Source organism: Mercenaria mercenaria, chromosome 12 (genome assembly GCF_021730395.1).
Source record: "Mercenaria mercenaria strain notata chromosome 12, MADL_Memer_1, whole genome shotgun sequence".
Classification (NCBI taxonomy): Eukaryota; Metazoa; Mollusca; class Bivalvia; order Venerida; family Veneridae; genus Mercenaria; species Mercenaria mercenaria.
In genome coordinates this window covers 73,969,776-73,987,818 of record NC_069372.1, presented here as the reverse complement: position 1 = coordinate 73,987,818, position 18,043 = coordinate 73,969,776, and the positions used below count along the sequence as shown (strand labels likewise).

The 18,043-nt window shown below is 37.9% G+C and overlaps 1 protein-coding gene across 7 annotated transcripts in view; it reads right to left on the bottom strand.

Moving 5' to 3' along the window:
* LOC123534002 (carboxypeptidase D-like) overlaps positions 1-18,043 on the bottom strand; it is a 47,075-nt gene that overhangs the window by 9,536 nt on the left and 19,496 nt on the right. For all 7 annotated transcript variants that reach the window (XM_045316020.2, XM_045316017.2, XM_045316023.2 and 4 more), the window contains 6 exons: positions 16,671-16,768; positions 16,260-16,432; positions 10,140-10,327; positions 6,683-6,859; positions 4,213-4,365; positions 2,246-2,391 (listed from right to left, as the gene is read on the bottom strand). In XM_045316020.2, the coding sequence (XP_045171955.1) occupies positions 2,246-2,391; positions 4,213-4,365; positions 6,683-6,859; positions 10,140-10,327; positions 16,260-16,432; positions 16,671-16,768 (935 nt within the window). The remainder of the gene's footprint in view (positions 1-2,245; positions 2,392-4,212; positions 4,366-6,682; positions 6,860-10,139; positions 10,328-16,259; positions 16,433-16,670; positions 16,769-18,043) is intronic.

The window sequence follows — 18,043 nt, the reverse complement described above, 5'->3', positions numbered from 1 at the left end:
TTTGTGTCAAGTTTCTTTGATATCCTTCAAGGGTTCAAGTGTTACAGAGCGGACACGAAATTGCTAATGGACGGACGGCCAAAATGAAAGAGAGGGCCGTTTCTTTTGTTGTTTTCTTTTGTTTGAATAGGGGGCCCCGGCCCTTTAATCTATTGTTAACGGATTGAAGTTATTATTCTCTTTTGTTCTCTTTACCGTTAGATGGCCCTCTCTTTCTTTTCAGTTGCCCAGAGAGACAGACGGACACCGGGGGAATAACATAATACGTCCCTTCGGGCGTATAAAAATATTTTTTTAGTTATCTTGAAATAAATGCTCTATTTCTTAAGAAGGCTTTAAAACTTAATTACTGACAAACTTTATGTTATGGAATAACATGAGAATTTGTTGTTTCTTAGTACATTTAACGATGAAAATCGAAAAGCTTTTGTCATGCTTTTACTCCAGGTAAACTTTCTTGATTATAAATATCTATATTTTGAAGTTATTATTCACTACTTCAATTATAGCGCTATTGTTACGACGGGAAAATGTCTTTATTGCTGCGGCAGTCCAGGGTTCGACATGGTCATCTTTTTTTCTTGATTTGGGATTTTTAAAATATTTTAGAAACAAAACTTCATATTCTAATGTTTATAATATGACCAAACTTCAATTTGAAAGAAAGATTATTTTTCAGCCAAATTTGGAGGTCAGTGCCTTTAAAACTTTACTGAAAATAATTGACTGAATCCTTCTGCAGATGAAGTTGTGAACGTACATTAATTCAGGGAGAGCCTAAATTGTCCACTTGCAGTCTTGTAGAATAGCTGTATTTTACCATTATTATAAATTCATGTGAGAGAAGAAAGTAGGCCACTAGGTTGTGGTGGGTCTTTAAAGTACTTTTCTTCCGTTGTGAATATTGTTTACTTTGAAGTTAATATACACTTTTATAAACCAGACACTTTTCTATATTTAGAAGCAACTCATCAGAAATGGAAATAAGTAATATTATTATTGCTTCCATTTTGTCTATCTTTGTTGTTCCGAAGCTCCAAACGCTGCCTTTTTATTTCTATTGTTAAAATGCCCTAATATCTATCAAATGAAAATAAAGAATTATGGAGTTTTACTGAAATAACAGATAAACATAACAAAGGGGAAAATGTACAATTTACCAAAGACCATAACACATATATTTTTAATAGGGATCTATTTCTATGTAATAAACGTTTTTACCATCTGCAAACATTTTTTTCAGGCTGCTCATTATCAACTGACAAATCAAGAAATATTGATAAAACCAATTGATGCTCCCCAAAATTTGCATATTAAGAGAATAAATGTGGAATCTACTGAAAACTCATTCCAACAGATAATGAAGAAAATATGCTTTCTTAATATATACTATTGTTGAATAATCAATGGGCAATAACTGGGTGAAAATTCAACCAACCAGAACAGATAACATGCGCATCCTTGCTTAAGAGTGAAGCATTCTATTAAGTTTCACTAAACTCAAACCAGTGGTTGCTGAGAAATACTCCGGATAAGAATTGAACTATAGTATACTGTTGTTGAACAAGAAATGCAGAATGGACAGACATACTAAGCCTCTACTATATGCTTCCCCTTTAGGGAGCATAAAAATACTGTTATTTAAAGCATTTGAAATATATACTATTCTACTTTTAAGGATATCATGGTGTAATAGGCCACAATTTCACCAAAGCATACATACAACTTGATAATGTAAGCTTTAAAAATGTCAAACGATAGAAAAAAGGTGCATAATTGACAAGATATATAGTGACAGATGTTATCAAAAATTTTCTGTACATTACCTCCCCTGATAATTTTGGGTTTTCATGAATTATCTCCCCTGAAAACTAGAAAAAATGATTTTCTCCCTTTCTCCTACGGGGAATTTTAGATTTCTTTTTGATATTTGTATCAGAATCATATAATGCAGCTTTCTACCGCAAAAGTTTCTCGAAATCCAAGTTCAGATTCTCATAATCAAAGAAATTATATATTTCCCATAGGCATCAATGTTAACTTCAATACCGATTATCTCCCCAAAAAATGACAAAATTTGAAAAATCTCTCGGTGAAACATTTTTAATTTTGAAAGTCTTTAAAGTGACCAAATTTCGTTTAAATATTACCATCCAGTTACAAGATATGAAATATGGCTATTACACCATGTTATCCTTAAATTCAAAAGTGTTGTTAGTGTTGCTTTAAAATGTACAATATTTACCATTAGTGTGTATGAACCAGGCATGAGAATACGATAATATTCTCCATGAATCCTCGACATGAAGGGTACAGCTTCTCTCCCTTTAATTATAAGTTCAGCACCTTCTACTGGGTTGTTATTTTCATCATACACAATCCCTTTTACCCCTGAAAAACATTAAATAAATGTACACTGAAACTAGATGGGTCTTTCTCTTTTTCAAAAAAAAAATAAATGTTAACACTACCTAAAGTTAAGTAAGGGGAATGATGTGATATGACAATATCAAACAAGAAGATTTTTCCATTACACATATAATATACAAGGAAAAGTTACCACACACCTCAATAGCCAGTGTTTTTTTTTTTTTTTGTTCTTTTTGACGAAACAGATAATTTGTACAATCTTTGTAACAGGTCAATTTAGAAACATTTGTGTAAAATTATTTCAAAACTGGGCTTACTGTTTCTGGCAAGAACATTTTTAACGTTTCTAATATATACAAATAGTGAAAAAGTGACAACTCCCTCTGACAACCATGTTTTATGACAAAATTATTTGAATAATCTTGGTAAAAGGTCTCAAAAAGACCATTTTGTGTGAAATTATTTGAAAATCCAGCCAGCAGTTTCATACAAGCAGATTTTTTAAGTTTCCACAATATACATATATTAAAAGTGACCAAGCCCTCTGACTGCAATGTTTTTTATTCAATCGGTATAATATGTACAAACTTGATAAGAGGGTCACGCAAGGACCATTTGTGTGAAACTATTTTAAAATCTGACCAGCAGTTTCAATCAAGAAAATGTTTTTAGTTTCCACTTTCTGGCGCCCATGATTTTAATTTAATGAATCGGAAAAATATGAACAAATTTTGATAGGGAGTCACACAAGGACCATTTGTGTAGAACTACTTTAAAATCAGGCATTGAACAATTTCACATAAGGTTTTTACACAGTGTTAACATACCTTACCATTCCATGGCTAAGTATGGTAAGCATATTAAGACCTTATAACACATCATACTAAATAGTTTGAAAGGAAATGACCAAATAACACTGACATTCAATCATATTTCGTGTGATCCTATATCAAGACTTTTCAAATTATTCTGACTGAATCAAAAACATAGCCACCAGAGTGTGTGGTCACTTTTCCCTAAATTGTTGATCTTTTTTTAAATAACTTTCTGTTATAGCATCTGCAGAGTCCCGCATGATATGTTGGTGTCTGATGCCTAGGAATTCTGCAAATGCTGTAAAAAAATGTGTCATCACTACAGAGAAAGAGAATTGATATGTTTTGACATTAACAAGCATTGTGTGACCTCAATAAAAATATTTTTTGATTTTTCATTTCACAATTCCAACTTTGTTAACTCCAGCTAGTACCAGATGCCAAAATTGAAAAACTAGCCATGTTTCCTTTCCACCAATACTGGTTCAAAGTTTTATCAAATTAGGCTTATTTATTCCCTAGAGGATAATTATGGTAATAATCTCTGTGCCTGTGACCGTGACCTTTGATCTGTCAAAAGATATTTGCGTACGACACATTGTCTATCCATGCTTATCATTTGTGTCAAATTATTCTGAAATCGGACCATGCATGTAAAAGTTATGGACCAGACACGAAGACCACATTATCAGTATAAATGTGGTGAAAATTGGCTAGGTTCGACCAAGGACTGTGACTTTGACCTTTGAGCTAGTGAAATGGTTTTGCGCATGACACATTGTCTATCCATGCTGATCATTTGTGTCAAATTCTGAAATCGGACCATGCATGTCAAAGTTATGGCCCGGACACGAACACCACCCTTTCTCGAACACACAAACAAACACACACACAAACAAATACACACGCGGACAGGGGCAACACTATATGCCCCCACCCCCATTTTATGGGGCATAATGACAGAAACAGAAGTCTTAGAATAGCTATTTCAAATCTGCCATGAGACACATTCCATCTGCCTTCTTACCTCTGTGTACCTCCATCAGTAAATTAACGAGAGCATCTCTATTATCTATCCAGAAGTACTCCAGTTCTGATGTATTTGGGAACTTACAACAGGAGATTTCCAGAGTCAGTTCAAATATACCATGTTTCACATAGTTGTAGTCCTGCATCCCACCTGCAAAAATACAATATTTATATCATACATGGAGTTAGTTTACTTAAGGATTGAGTGTTATTTCTTTACCGTTTAGATGAACAGAAACCACCCTGGCACTTTTGGTAAATCCCTGAATCATGCTTGTGATTCTTGGATGATTTGCAAGAAATCTCAGTATGGTTTTTACCAATCTAAACACACAAAAACAAGAGGGCCATGAAGGCCCTGTATCGCTCACCTGACCTATTGACCTAAAGATCATCAAGATCAACATTCTAACCAAGTTTCATTAAGATATGGTCATAATTGTAGCCTCTAAAGTGTAAACTAGCTTTTCCGCTGATTTGACCCGGTGACCTAGTTTTTGCCCCCACATGACCCAGATTCATACTTGACCTAAAGATCATCAAGATTAACATTCTGATTAAGTTTCATGAAGATACAGTCATAAATGTGGCCTCTAAAGTGTTAACAAGCTTTTCCTTTGATTGACCTAGCGACCTAGTTTTTAAACCCACCTGACCCAGATTTAAACTTGACCTATAGATCATCAAGATTAACATTCTGACCAAGTTTCATTAAGATATGATCATAAATGTGGCCACTACAGTGTTAACAAGCTTTCCCTTTGATTTGACCTAGTGACCTAGTTTTTGACCCCAGATGACCCAATATCAATCTCATCCAAGATTTTATTGAGGGTAACATTCTGACCAAGTTTCATTAAGATTAGGCCAAATTGTGACCTCTAGAGTGTTAACAAGATTTTCCTTTGATTTAACCTGGTGACCTAGTTTTTGACCCCACCTGACCCAGATTCGAATCTGACCTATGGATCATCAAGATTAACATTCTGACCAAGTTTTATTAAGATATGGTCATAAATGTGGCCACTACAGTGTTAACAAGCTTTTCCACTGATTTGACCTAGTGACCTAGTTTTAGACCCCAGATGACCCAATATCAATCTTGTCCAAGATTTTATTGAGGGTAACATTCTGACCAAGTTTCATTAAGATTGGGCCAAAATTGTGACCTCTAGAGTGTTAACAAGATTTTCCTTTGACTTAACCTGGTGACCTAGTTTTTGAACCCACCTGACCCAGATTCGAACCTGACCTATGGATCATCAAGATTAACATTCTGACCAAGTTTCATTAAGATATGGTCATAAATGTGGCCTCTAGAATGTTAACTAGCTTTTCCTTTGATTTGACCTAGTGACTTAGTTTTTGACCCTACATGACACAGAATTAAAATGGACCTCGAGATCATCAAGATTAACATTCTGACCAAGTTTCATGATGATACAGTTATAAATGTGACCTATACAATGTTAACAAGCTTTTCCTTTGATTTGACCTGGTGACCTAGTTTTTAACCCCAGATGACCCAATATCAAACTCATCCAAGATTTTATTGAGGGTAACATTCTGACCAAGTTTCAATAAGATTGAGCCAAAATTGTGACCTCTAGCACATTAACAAGCTTTTCCTTTGATTTGACCTGGTGACCTAGTTTTTGACCCCAGATGACCCAATATCAAACTTGTCCAAAATTTTATTGAGAATAACATTCTGACCAAGTTTCCTTAAGATTGGGCCAAAATTTTGACCTCTAGAGTGTTAACAAGCTTTTCCTTTGATTTGACCTGGTGACCTAGTTTTTGACCCCAGATGACCCAATATCAAACTCATCTAAGATTTTATTGAGATTAACATTCTGACCAAGTTTCATTTACATTGGGCAAAAATTGTGACCTCTAGAGTGTTAACAAGCTTTTCCTTTTATTTGACCTGGTGACCTAGTTTTTGACCCCAGATGACCCAATATCGAACTCGTCCAAGATTTTATTGAGGGTAACATTCTGACCAAGTTTCATTAAGATTAGGCCAAAACTGTGACCTCTAGAGTGTTTACAGCCAAGTTGTTGACGACGGATGGACGACGGACAGACGGACGACTGACAACGAACACCAGGCGATCACAAAAGCTCACCTTTGAGCACTTTGTGCTCAGGTGAGCTAATAACATTCACTCATTGTATTTATACCTGTACAATAGTTTCTCACCAATAATAGGTTTCTTTCTACCAGTATTAGGAAGTCACAATAAATGTCAGGTAACTTTTCAACATCTGGATACAACAGCCTAAACAACCTGCATGGATGTGCAGGCTGATCATGATCTAAACTGGTCTCAAAGGCACAATCAGTCGTGTCCAGCATAATAAGGGTTAAACCCGTGTATAAGAAGTCCCCTAGACTTGTTATTATAAAACTGCACATTATAAATGTGTATCTATGGTAGCATATAATTAAATGCATTACATACCTGATACAGAATACCAAGCAGCTCCATTTGTTATACCATCTGGAAAGTAGTCCTCTATACATTCTGTTCCTTGGTTTAACGCCATGGTAACATGTGACTTTGAGTAAGTCAAGGCCAAAAATTTAAATGTGTCATCATCTGGACATTTTGAGGGACCTGTGCCTGCACGTCTGTTTGCTGTAATACAAACAAGTTTCAGCTACTTATATTAAACAATAAGTTAGAAGTAGGTGTAAAATGTCTACATCTTAAGCATGTGTGTTTGGGTTAAGCATCTTTTTCAACAATTATTCCGTCATTTAGAAAACTGTGTTTAAGAGTAGCAGTGACCATACTGCCCAACTTTATAGTGCTGCCTCACTGGTTACGGTCACATTAATATTGACACCTATATGTCCAGTGCTAGAATTATTCTTTTAATGCTGAGCACCAAGTGAGTAAGCTACTAGTACCAATTTTTGTATCTTTGGTATCATGTGGAAAGGCAGCAAGCCCATGACCTCCGCACTCGGAATGGATGCTCTACCACTAGCTATTGTAGTGGAAAACATCCCAACCTCCGCACTTGAAATGGATGCTCTACCATTAGGCTACTGTGGTGGTAAACATCCCGACCTCCGCACTCGAAATGGATGCTCTACCACTAGGCTACTGAGGTGGTAAACATCCCGACCTCTGCACTCGAAATGGATGCCCTACCACTAGGCTACTGAGATTATATACATCCTGTCCTCCGCACTCCAAATGGATTATCTTCCACTAGGCAACTGAGGTGGTAAACATTCCAACCTCCGCACTTGAAATGGGTGCTCTACGGCCAAGCTACTGAGGTGGTAAACATCCCAACCTCCGCACTCAAGGGTGCTCTACCACTAGCTACTGAGGTGGTAAACATCCCAACCTCAACACTCGAAATAGATGCTCTACCACTAGGCTACTGAGGTGGTGAACATCCCGACCTCCACACTCGAAATGGATGCTCTACCACTAGGCTACTGAGGTGGTAAACATCCCGACCTCCCCACTCGAAATGGATGCTCGACCACTAGGCTACTGAGGTGGTAAACATCCCGACCTCCGCACTCGAAATGGGTGCTCTAACACTAGGCTACTGAGGTGGTAAACATTCAAACTTCAGCACTCGAAATGGGTGCTCTACCACTAGGCTACTGAGGTGGTAAACATTCCGACCTCCGCACTCGAAATGGATGCTCTACCACTAGGCTACTGAGGTGGTAAACATTCCGACCTCCACACTCGAAAGGGATGCTCTACCACTAGGCCACTGAGGTGGTAAACATCCCGACCTACGCACTCGAAATGGGTGCTCTACCACTAGGCTACTGAGGTGGTAAACATCCCGACCTCCGCACTCGAAATGGATGTTCTACCACTAGGCTACTGAGGCGGTAAACATCCCGACCTCCGCACTCGAAATGGGTGCTCTACCAATAGGCTACTGAGGCGGTAAACATTCCAACCTCTGCACTCGAAATGGATGCTCTACCACTAGGTAACTGAGGTGGTAAACATCCCGGCCTCCACACTCGAAATGAATGCTCTACCACTAGCTACTGAGGTGGTAAACATGCCCACCTCCACACTCGAAATGGGAGCTCTACCACTAGGCTACTGAGGTGGTAAACATTCCAACCTCAGCACTAGAAATAGGTGTTCAACCACTAAGCTACTGAGGTGGTAAACATTCCAACCTCCGCACTCGAAATGGATGCTCTTCCACCAGGCTACTGAGGTGGTAAACATCCCGACTTCCGCCCTCGAAATGGATGCTCTACCACTAGGCTATTGAGGTGGTAAACATTCCAACCTCAGCACTAGTAATGGGTGCTCTACCACTAGGCTACTGTGGTGGTAAACATTCCAACCTCCACACTCAAAACGGATGCTCTACCATTAGGCTACTGAGGTGGTTAACATCCTGACCTCCGCACTCGAAATGGATGATCTACCACTAGGCTACTGTGGTGGTAAACATTCCGACCTCCACACTCGAAATGGATGCTCTACCAATGACTACTGAGGTGGTAAACATCCCGACCTCTGCACTCGAAATGGATGCTCTACCACTAGGCTACTGTGGTGGTAAACATTCCGACCTCCACACTCGAAATGGATGCCCTACCACTAGGCGACTGAGGTGGTAAACATTCCAACCTCAGCACTAGAAATGGGTGCTCTACCACTAGCTACTACGGTGGTAAACATGCCGACCTCTGCACTCGAAATGGGTGCTCTACCACTAGGCTATTGAGGTGGTAAACATTCCAACCTCAGCACTAGAAATGGGTGCTCTACCACTAGGTTACTGAGGTGGTAAACGTTCCAACCTCAGCACTAGAAATGGGTGCTCTACCACTAGGCTACTGAGGTGGTAAACATGCCGACCTCTGCACTCGAAATGGGTGCTCTACCACTAGGTTACTGAGGTGGTAAACATTCCAACCTCAGCGCTAGAAATGGGTGCTCTACCACTAGGTTACTGAGGTGGTAAACATTCCAACCTCAGCACTAGAAATGGGTGCTCTACCACTAGGTTACTGAGGTGGTAAACATTCCAACCTCAGCACTAGAAATGGGTGCTCGACCACTAGCTTCTACGGTGGTAAACATGCCGACCTCTGCACTCGAAATGGGTGCTCTACCACTAGGCTACTGAGGTGGTAAACATTCCAACCTCAGCACTAGAAATGGGTGTTCTACCACTAGGTTACTGAGGTGGTAAACATTCTGACCTCAGCACTAGAAATGGGTGCTCTACCACTAGGTTACTGAGGTGGTAAACATTCCGACCTCCACACTCGAAATGGATGCTCTACCACTAGGCTACTAAGGTGGTAAACATCCCAACCTCTGCACTCAAAATGGATGCCCTACCACTAGGCTACTGAGGTGGTAAACATTCCGACCTCTCCGCACTAGAAATGGGTGCTCTACCACTAGGCTACTAAGGTGGTAAACATTCCAACCTCTGCACTAGAAATGGGTGCTCTACCACTAGGCTACTGAGGTGGTAAACATTCCAACCTCAGCACTAGAAATGGATGCTCTACCACTAGGCTACTGAGGTGGTAAACATTCCAACCTCAGCACTAGAAATGGATGCTCTACCACTAGGCTACTGAGGTGGTAAACATTCCAACCTCAGCACTAGAAATGGGTGCTCTACCACTAGGCTACTGAGGTGGTAAACATCCCAAGCTAGGTTTAAATCCATAGCTGTGAAGAGCAAGAAATTCAAAGTCTGTAACCGTTACCACTTATAGTCACAAAGACCCTCTCAATACTAAATACAACCCAGGCAAGGTTCAAACCCACAGCACTATGGAGCAAGTATTTCAAAGACAGCAATCTTCATCACTTGGCCACAAAGCCCCCTATATGCTTAAATGCAGCAAGATAACTCAAAACATAAAAAAAATTACAATTCTGAACTTACGATCTAAATACTTGTCAAATGGGTAATTTGCCACCATTGCTCCACCATGAAGATTGGCTGACAAAACAAAATTGTACTGAGGCAACCAGTCTATGACAGCCTGAGTTTCCATGGCAATAGGCTTCTGGTGGGCATCATGCCAAAGGTCAGGAAAGTTTCGATTCAGGTCAATTCCAAATTGATTGTATCTATAAAGAATATAATGTAATACATTAATACCAGGATATGTTAACTGTGCTGCTAGGCTATGGTAAAACATATGAGCCAATTAGAAAACCAACATAGTGGCTTTGCGACCAGCATGGATCCAGACCAGCCTGCGCATCCGCGCAGTCTGGTCAGGATCCATGCTGTTCGCTAATGGTTTCTCTAATAATAATAGTCTTTGAAAGCGAACAGCATGGATCCTGACCAGACTGCGTGGATGCGCAGGCTGGTCTGGATCCATGCTGGTCGCAAAGCCACTATGTTGGTTTTCCCATGGCGCGGCTCATATTAATTTGCATTTTTTAAGTCTTAAATATATCATAGTTGTTACGACAAAGTTGAAAATTATTTTACTCACTTATACAGTAGATCTAAGTGTATATAAGTCTTACAGAATATAGTTAAAACTTATTCATCTTTTCGCAGTACAGCAGAGGGAAAAAACAAGTCAATGCCAATATACTGATGGGAAGGTTAGCAGTTTTGTCAAATTATTAGTTAAGAGATCATTTATTGACTTTGTAATAAAATTAAGTTTTACAGTAAGTGAAAGCAATAAGTCAAGAGATTAGAAGATTAATAAGTTATCTATTACTTATTTAAGACTAGTGACTAGCAACTGCTATATATGCCAAATAAATGATCTATTTAATGGATTCATTTACTTAAGGTTCCATGTAACCTGGCATAATAAATCAGTAAGTGAATCAAAATTTGAAAATCTCTGGTAGCTCATTGGATGTTTAGACTGGTTAAACTGTAAGTACACAACTAGAACTTTCACAAGAGTGACTTATACCCCCAAAATACGGTCTTGTCACAATGACAACCATAAGAAATTTTAAAAATACTAAGAATAATATAAAACCATAAGAAAAACTTAATACTTAAAAAAAACATTTACTCGTCTTTGGAGTACTTCATCCTGGGCTTCCGCGGCACATATAAGTAATACTAATATATGTGCCCAGGATGAGGGATGAGGTAAATATAAAAATCTCTAATTTTAGAGATACACTAAAAGTAAATACAAACAAGAGGGTCATGATGACCCTGGATAGCTCACCTGAGTAATATGAGCTACATGTTTCAAATGTCAAACTGATGAAGTTTTCCCTATATAAGTCTATATAAACCATGTGACCCCCAGGGCGGGGCCATATTTGACCCTAGGGGGATAATTTGAACAATTTTGGTAGAGGACCACTAGATGATGCTACACACCAGATATCAAAGCCCTAGGCCCTGTGGTTTTGGACAAGAAGACTTTTTAAGTTTTTTCCTTTCGGTTGCCACGGCAACCAGAGTTCTGCATGGAATTCAATTCTTTGAACAATTCTGAAAGTGGGCCACCCAAGGATCATTCCTGTGAAGTTCGGTGTAATTCTGCCAAGTGGTTTTCAAGAAGATTTTTTTAGAAATTGTTGACGGACGACGCACAACTGACGACGGACATCAAGCGGTCGTGACAGGTGAGCTAAAAGGTGTCTAACCGACACGTTACCACAGAAAAATGTATTTACTTTTTACATAGGACTAATAATAAACAAGATGGTCATGATGATCCTGAATCGCTCACCTGAGTAATATGAGCCACATGTTTAAAATGGCAAATTAATGCTAAAATATTAGAAAGTAGGTCAGTAGGTCATATTCATGGTCGCTGAAAGTCAGTTTTAAGATCGGTGTGCAAAACTGTACATGTCATCCAAATTTCAAGGCTGTATCTTAAAAAACAAGAAAGTAGGTCAGAAGGTCAAGGTCACAGTCAGGTGGGGTCATCAGGTTATTATAATTAAACAGTCTAGAAAATATGATCTGATATTTTTTAAGTATTTATTCCTATATAACTCATGTAACAAGTGACCCCCAGGGCAGGGCCTCTTTTCACCCCAAGGGAATACTTTGAATAATCTTGCTAGACATCTACTAGGCAATGCTACATACCAAATATCAAAGGCCTAGGCCTTGAACTTTCAGACAAGATTTTTTCCCTATATGTCTATGTTAAATTTTGGACCCCCAGGGCAGGGCCTCTTTTCACCCCAGGGTTATAATTTGAACAATGTTGGTAGAGGACCTCAAGGCAATGCTACATACCAAATATCAAAGGCCTAGGTCTTGTGGTTTTAGTCAAGAAGATTTTTAAACTTTTTTCCCATATAAGTCTATGTAAAACTTGGGACCCCCGGGGCGGGGCCTCTTTTCATCCCAGGGGCATAATTTGAACAAGCTTCATAGAGGACCATTAGGTGATGTCACATGCCAAATATCAAGGCTCTACACCTTGTGGTTTTGGACAAGAAGATTTTTAAAGTTTTTCCTTTTGGTTGCCATGGCAACCAGAGTTCTGCATGGAATTATATTCTTTGAATAATTTTGAAAGGGGACCACCCAAGGATCATTCCTGTGAAGTTAGGATGTAATTCTGTCCAGTGGTTTTCAAGAAGAAGGTCTTTTTAGAAAATGTTGACGGACGGACGAAGGATGACGGACGACGAACATTGAGCGGTCACAAAAGCTCACCATGAATCTTTGGCTCAGGTGAGCTAAAAAGTAAAAAATTACCTAAAATATTGAAAATCTAAAAATAGAATTTCTAAAAATAGACTAATTCTTGAAATTTAAGGGGAGTAACTCAGCACAAAAGTTAAAAAAACGTTACTTCCCTTTGGCTCTAAGCCAATCAGACTGATATACACTCGAAACCCGTTATAACGCTACTCGATATACCGCGGTATTCGTTATAACGCGGTAGGTTCTTGGCTCCGGAATTTTCCTGGGTAAAAAAAAAAAAAAAAAAAATTTTTTACCCCAGAAAATTCCGAGTCCGCAGATGTTATTTAATTTGATCATAACCAGCATTAAAACTACATGTACCTGTACATTGTACTTTAACACCTTTGCCATGACAACTGTGTCAAAAATCACTGTTTGCTGGCTTACTTGTTTGCGTATCGCCTTTGTTAAAGTTTGAATACATGAAGACATGTGACAATTAGGCAATCGGTACCGTGTCAAAATTAGATTGTTTGCATTAACAAGTGTATAACATCGGTCAGTCAACTATCAAACCGTTTTAGTTTGCACCAATTAGCGGATGACATGAACACTTGAGTGAATAAAAAATTGAACAACAGGCCCAGTTTTGTAATAAAATGCAGCCGTTTTTCATAATCATCATTCTAAGTTCATCGGAATTTGCGAAGATTCGATGCACTGAAAGCCATATTGAGAATGTTCCCCCTTTTTAATATCGTATATTAACAACTGCAATTTAACAATTTTCTATCTTATTTATCGATTTTCTTCATGTATTCAAAATTAAATTTTTTAAGACTGTCCGCGGTTTTTTCTCTTTTAGTTACATAAACCCCAAGTGCAATTGCATTGCGTATGTAATTCTCATGACCGCGCACTCCTCACACAGCGTTATACATGTTTACTTCCGGGATAAACAATTCTAACTTTCTTTTAGAATCACGACAAAATGAGAAGATGACACAGCATTATAATTCTTTTAATGTATTTTTCAGTAGCATTTAAGGTAAATAAACGTCCCGGTTATACGATTCTTATTTCTTATTAACATAAAACAGGGTCCAAAATACATTACCGTTGGGTGGGGTATTGCATTTACCGCTGATACATTCAACCCGCATTATAAATTTAACCCCGCTAAATCCGCGGGTCTCAAACCTTGGACCCCAATGACAGCGTTATAACGGGGTCCCAGTGTATAGTGAAAATGCATCAAAATTAATCTTAAATTAAAGTAAAAGGGCGCATAATTCATGAAAAATTGGTGTCAGAGTTATGCATCTTGTGTCACATGATGTGGGTGATAAGGTGGAACATCTATTTTAAGTTTGAATCAAATCCATTTAGTTATAACTGAGATTTAGTGAAAATACATCAAAATTAACCTTAAATTCTAAGTAAAAGGGTACATAATTCATGAAAAATTGGTGTCAGAGTTATGCACCTTGTGTCACATGATGCGGGTGATAAGGTGGAACACCTATTTTAAGTTTGAATCAAATCCATTTAGTAATAACTGAGATAATTGATTTCGCGATGCGACAAAACTGACCCCTATATAGCCCAACCCCAGAACATGTTTGGTGGGGTATAATGAGTATCAAAGTATTCAGTACTTGTACGGTTCAATATATAATTATCATGATCAAACCATCAAATATATATTTCAAGGTGTTACCATCAAGTTTTTCAAGTGGGGAAGTTGGCAGTTACTCGTAGAACAGGTTTGTACTGGTACAGAATCTAGGAACACTTCTTAGGTTAACTGCCCAATGTTACATAACTGAAATACTGTTGAAGAATGGCATCAAACCCAAAACAAACAAACACATGGTTCATAAAGACCTTCCCCAAAAAAATTCAAGTAGTTTTCAAGGAGTTTTCAAGTAGTTTTCCTCCATTTTCAAGGACTAAAATGGGCGCAATGTCACTGTTGCTGAGACATGAAATAACCAATTTAAATCCAATGTTATCCCCAATTCCTGTATCTTCGTGCCTTCCTATATCTTCGTGCCTCTGTCATTTACACGCGCTCCTAGTTCTTGCAAAAGCTCTGACGTCACTAAATTGTGTTAACATAATAAACACATGGTATTTCGTAAACAAAGAAGGCAAAATGCATAAAAAACATGTAGTTTGCCTTTAATCCACATTAATTAAATATCTATCATTAAAAATGTGTAGCTGCTTACAAAGAAACCAAGTACAATGCAATTATTTTTAAAATATCCAAATTATCATTTCCAAAACTTATGACAGTTTCATTCCAAGGTCATTGCCAATTCTCCTAACCTAATTTCATCGAAGGGGAAAATTTCCATGCTTGAATGACATAAGCGACCCAAATAACACAAGTGGCACGATGATATAGGAAAATGGCAGCCATGACTTAGGTTGCACACATGGTGGAAACATCTTAATATTTCACAATGACTGTTTAGGATATCCAAACAAAAAAGTTTGCATGATCAAGATGAAAGGTTTATCTTCAATATCATATATACATTTTTGAATGTATTTTGCCTAATTTTGGGATTTAAATGGGGTAATACGTAGGGGGCACGAAGATACAGGAAAAGGGCATATATCTTTTGTCAAGTAAGTGTTCAGTGATTTTGGCACAGTTTTCACAGTAGGTGGGGGCGGGCGCGGGCGCGGTATTGTCAAGTCGTTATTATTTATATCCTGTGTTGACTCTCTTACATGCTTAGGAGCGAAAAAAGCATCAATTTTTTCAGTCGAACTTCTCATGGCAGAGCTGTTTTTATGTTTTTCGCTTTTTGGAAATTGTGATTTTAATGCATTTTCTCCCATAGCAGCGATGTCGATTATCTTGTCACAAAAAACACAAAGGCATTTTTGTTTTTGGCCTTTGAATTTCCCAATGTTTATAATTGTCATCAGTAAGCCACTTTTGCGAAAAGACATAATTGTACTTTTTAAAACTCGTGTTTTTCTTCCTTCAACTCATCGCGGATAAATTACACAGTGTAAAAATTACTTGAAAGAGCATAAAACCCGTAAAGTACAGTACCGTACTGTACTATCGCCAACTCCGTGGCAGGCCCTAATGGCGGTAACGGTTGGTTTTTTTTTGTCGTTTTTTTAGTTTATTTTGGTCCGTTTATAATGTTTGTCCGTTTTCACTTCGCACCCGACGAATTTAAGAACTATTTGCCATCTTTTGTAAGTTTTTTCCTAAATTCAAGTAGTTTTCAAGTAGTTTCTGACAGTTACAAAATTCAAGTAGTTTTCAAGGAGTAGGCATCAAATTCAAGGACTTTTCATGGCCTGTGCGAACCATGAAACAAACACACAAGTTTTAGAAGGGGAGATAATTACTACTCAATAAAAAGCATGTACATTGTATACCTTCCAATATATCCTGTACAATCACCCTCGGTTGATATATCGTATCCATCAGGGTTCATACTTGGCATAATATGCACAACTGTTGAATCGAGAAAGTTTCTTATGGTAGAATTTGTATCATATCCTTTGATGAACAGTTCTATCAGGTGAAGAAGAACTTCTCTACTCACAACCTTTATAATCACAGAGAAAATAATTCATATTGTTTCTGTTTTTGTTGGTAAACACAATTTGTGGTCATACAGTGACAGATGAGTATCATACTTTATAAATGTTTTACTGTGGAATCATTTAATTTCATGGGCAGGAAATTTTATGGTTAAGGCTAGTAACCAAATGTTTCTAGAAAGAACTAAAATATGGAAAAACAGGGGTGTTGGAAGAAAAAGCAAAATCTTATTTTGTACAAACCTCATTGCCATGCATATTTCCAATATATTTCACACTTGGACGTAATTCAACATAGCTGCTTATATTTTTCCCTAGTGCAATCACCCAAAGTTCTTGGCCTGAAAAATTTTCTTCACATAAATCAAATAACCAACTTTTACCAAAAAAAATATATATGTTGTAATATTCCCTATCTTAACTAGAATACTAAAGACTAGATTACAAATATGCAAATAAAACATTACATGAGACTCAGTAGTCTTGATTGCCTGCATGGTCACCTTAACAAATATGTGGAGCCTGAAGTGGTCAGCTCTGTCAATAGCTAGAGCACAATGTCGTCATCTCTACCAATATGTAAATGTATAAAATAGTCAGCTCTATGAACATGTAAAGCACAAAGCAGCCAAGTCCACCAATATGCAGAGCACTAAGTGGACAGCTCCATCACTATGTTAAACGCAATATACACCCAACAAACTAGATCAGAGGAGGAAGTAAAACTTAAAGAAAAAATTTGTCTTGGGTGTTTGTGTGGGGCAGAGGGAAGGGAGGGGTATGTAATGTGGCAGTGGGTGGAAGCGGGGTAATGGAATACTAAGGCACAAAACAATGAAATCACCTCATCACCATCCACATAATTATATTACAAGCTTTAAGCCAGTATCTTGAATAGTTTTGAAATTGTGCTAGGAACATAAATACAAAGGACAAATCTGAACTAAATTTGTGACCTTATCCTTTGACATTTCATTCATAAACTGTGTACATCATCTCATCGCAAACTACCTATATCCTGTCAAATTTGAAGTTAAGTGTCTTGAATGGTTATCAAGTTATGTTCTGCACACAAAATTAGACAGATTTTATAATGCTGTGACCTTGACTTTTGACCTACAGATCAGATTCAGGAGGCAGTAAACAGTTTTCAGTTGTTAGTGTCGAATAAGCCAGAGTCCAATTTACAAATAAGAGGCAATTTATGGATTGAAGTGCATTCTTTAAAATAATAATAATTGCTAGAATTGAAGTTTCAGTGGCTAGAATTGAGTTTCACTTATTTAAAGAAAATTAGTTGAGTAGCCTTGATCTTGAAATTATGACGTAATGACTAAGTCTTGCAGATGTGAATACATGCCTCCGCTGAGCTAGCTTAAAGTGGAGTTGTCATTTTAGCAGGGGCCTCAGGAAAACTTGAATAGTGAAACAAGAGGGCCAAGATGGCCCTAGGTCGTTCACCTAAGAAACACACCATAACAGTGTAAAACATGTTTGACCTAGTGATTTCATGGAAACAAATATTCTGACCAATTTTCATTAAGATTGGACCAAAAAATTGGTCTCTTGCGATAAAACAAGCATTTTCTTAGATATGGCCTAGTTTTTGACCCTAG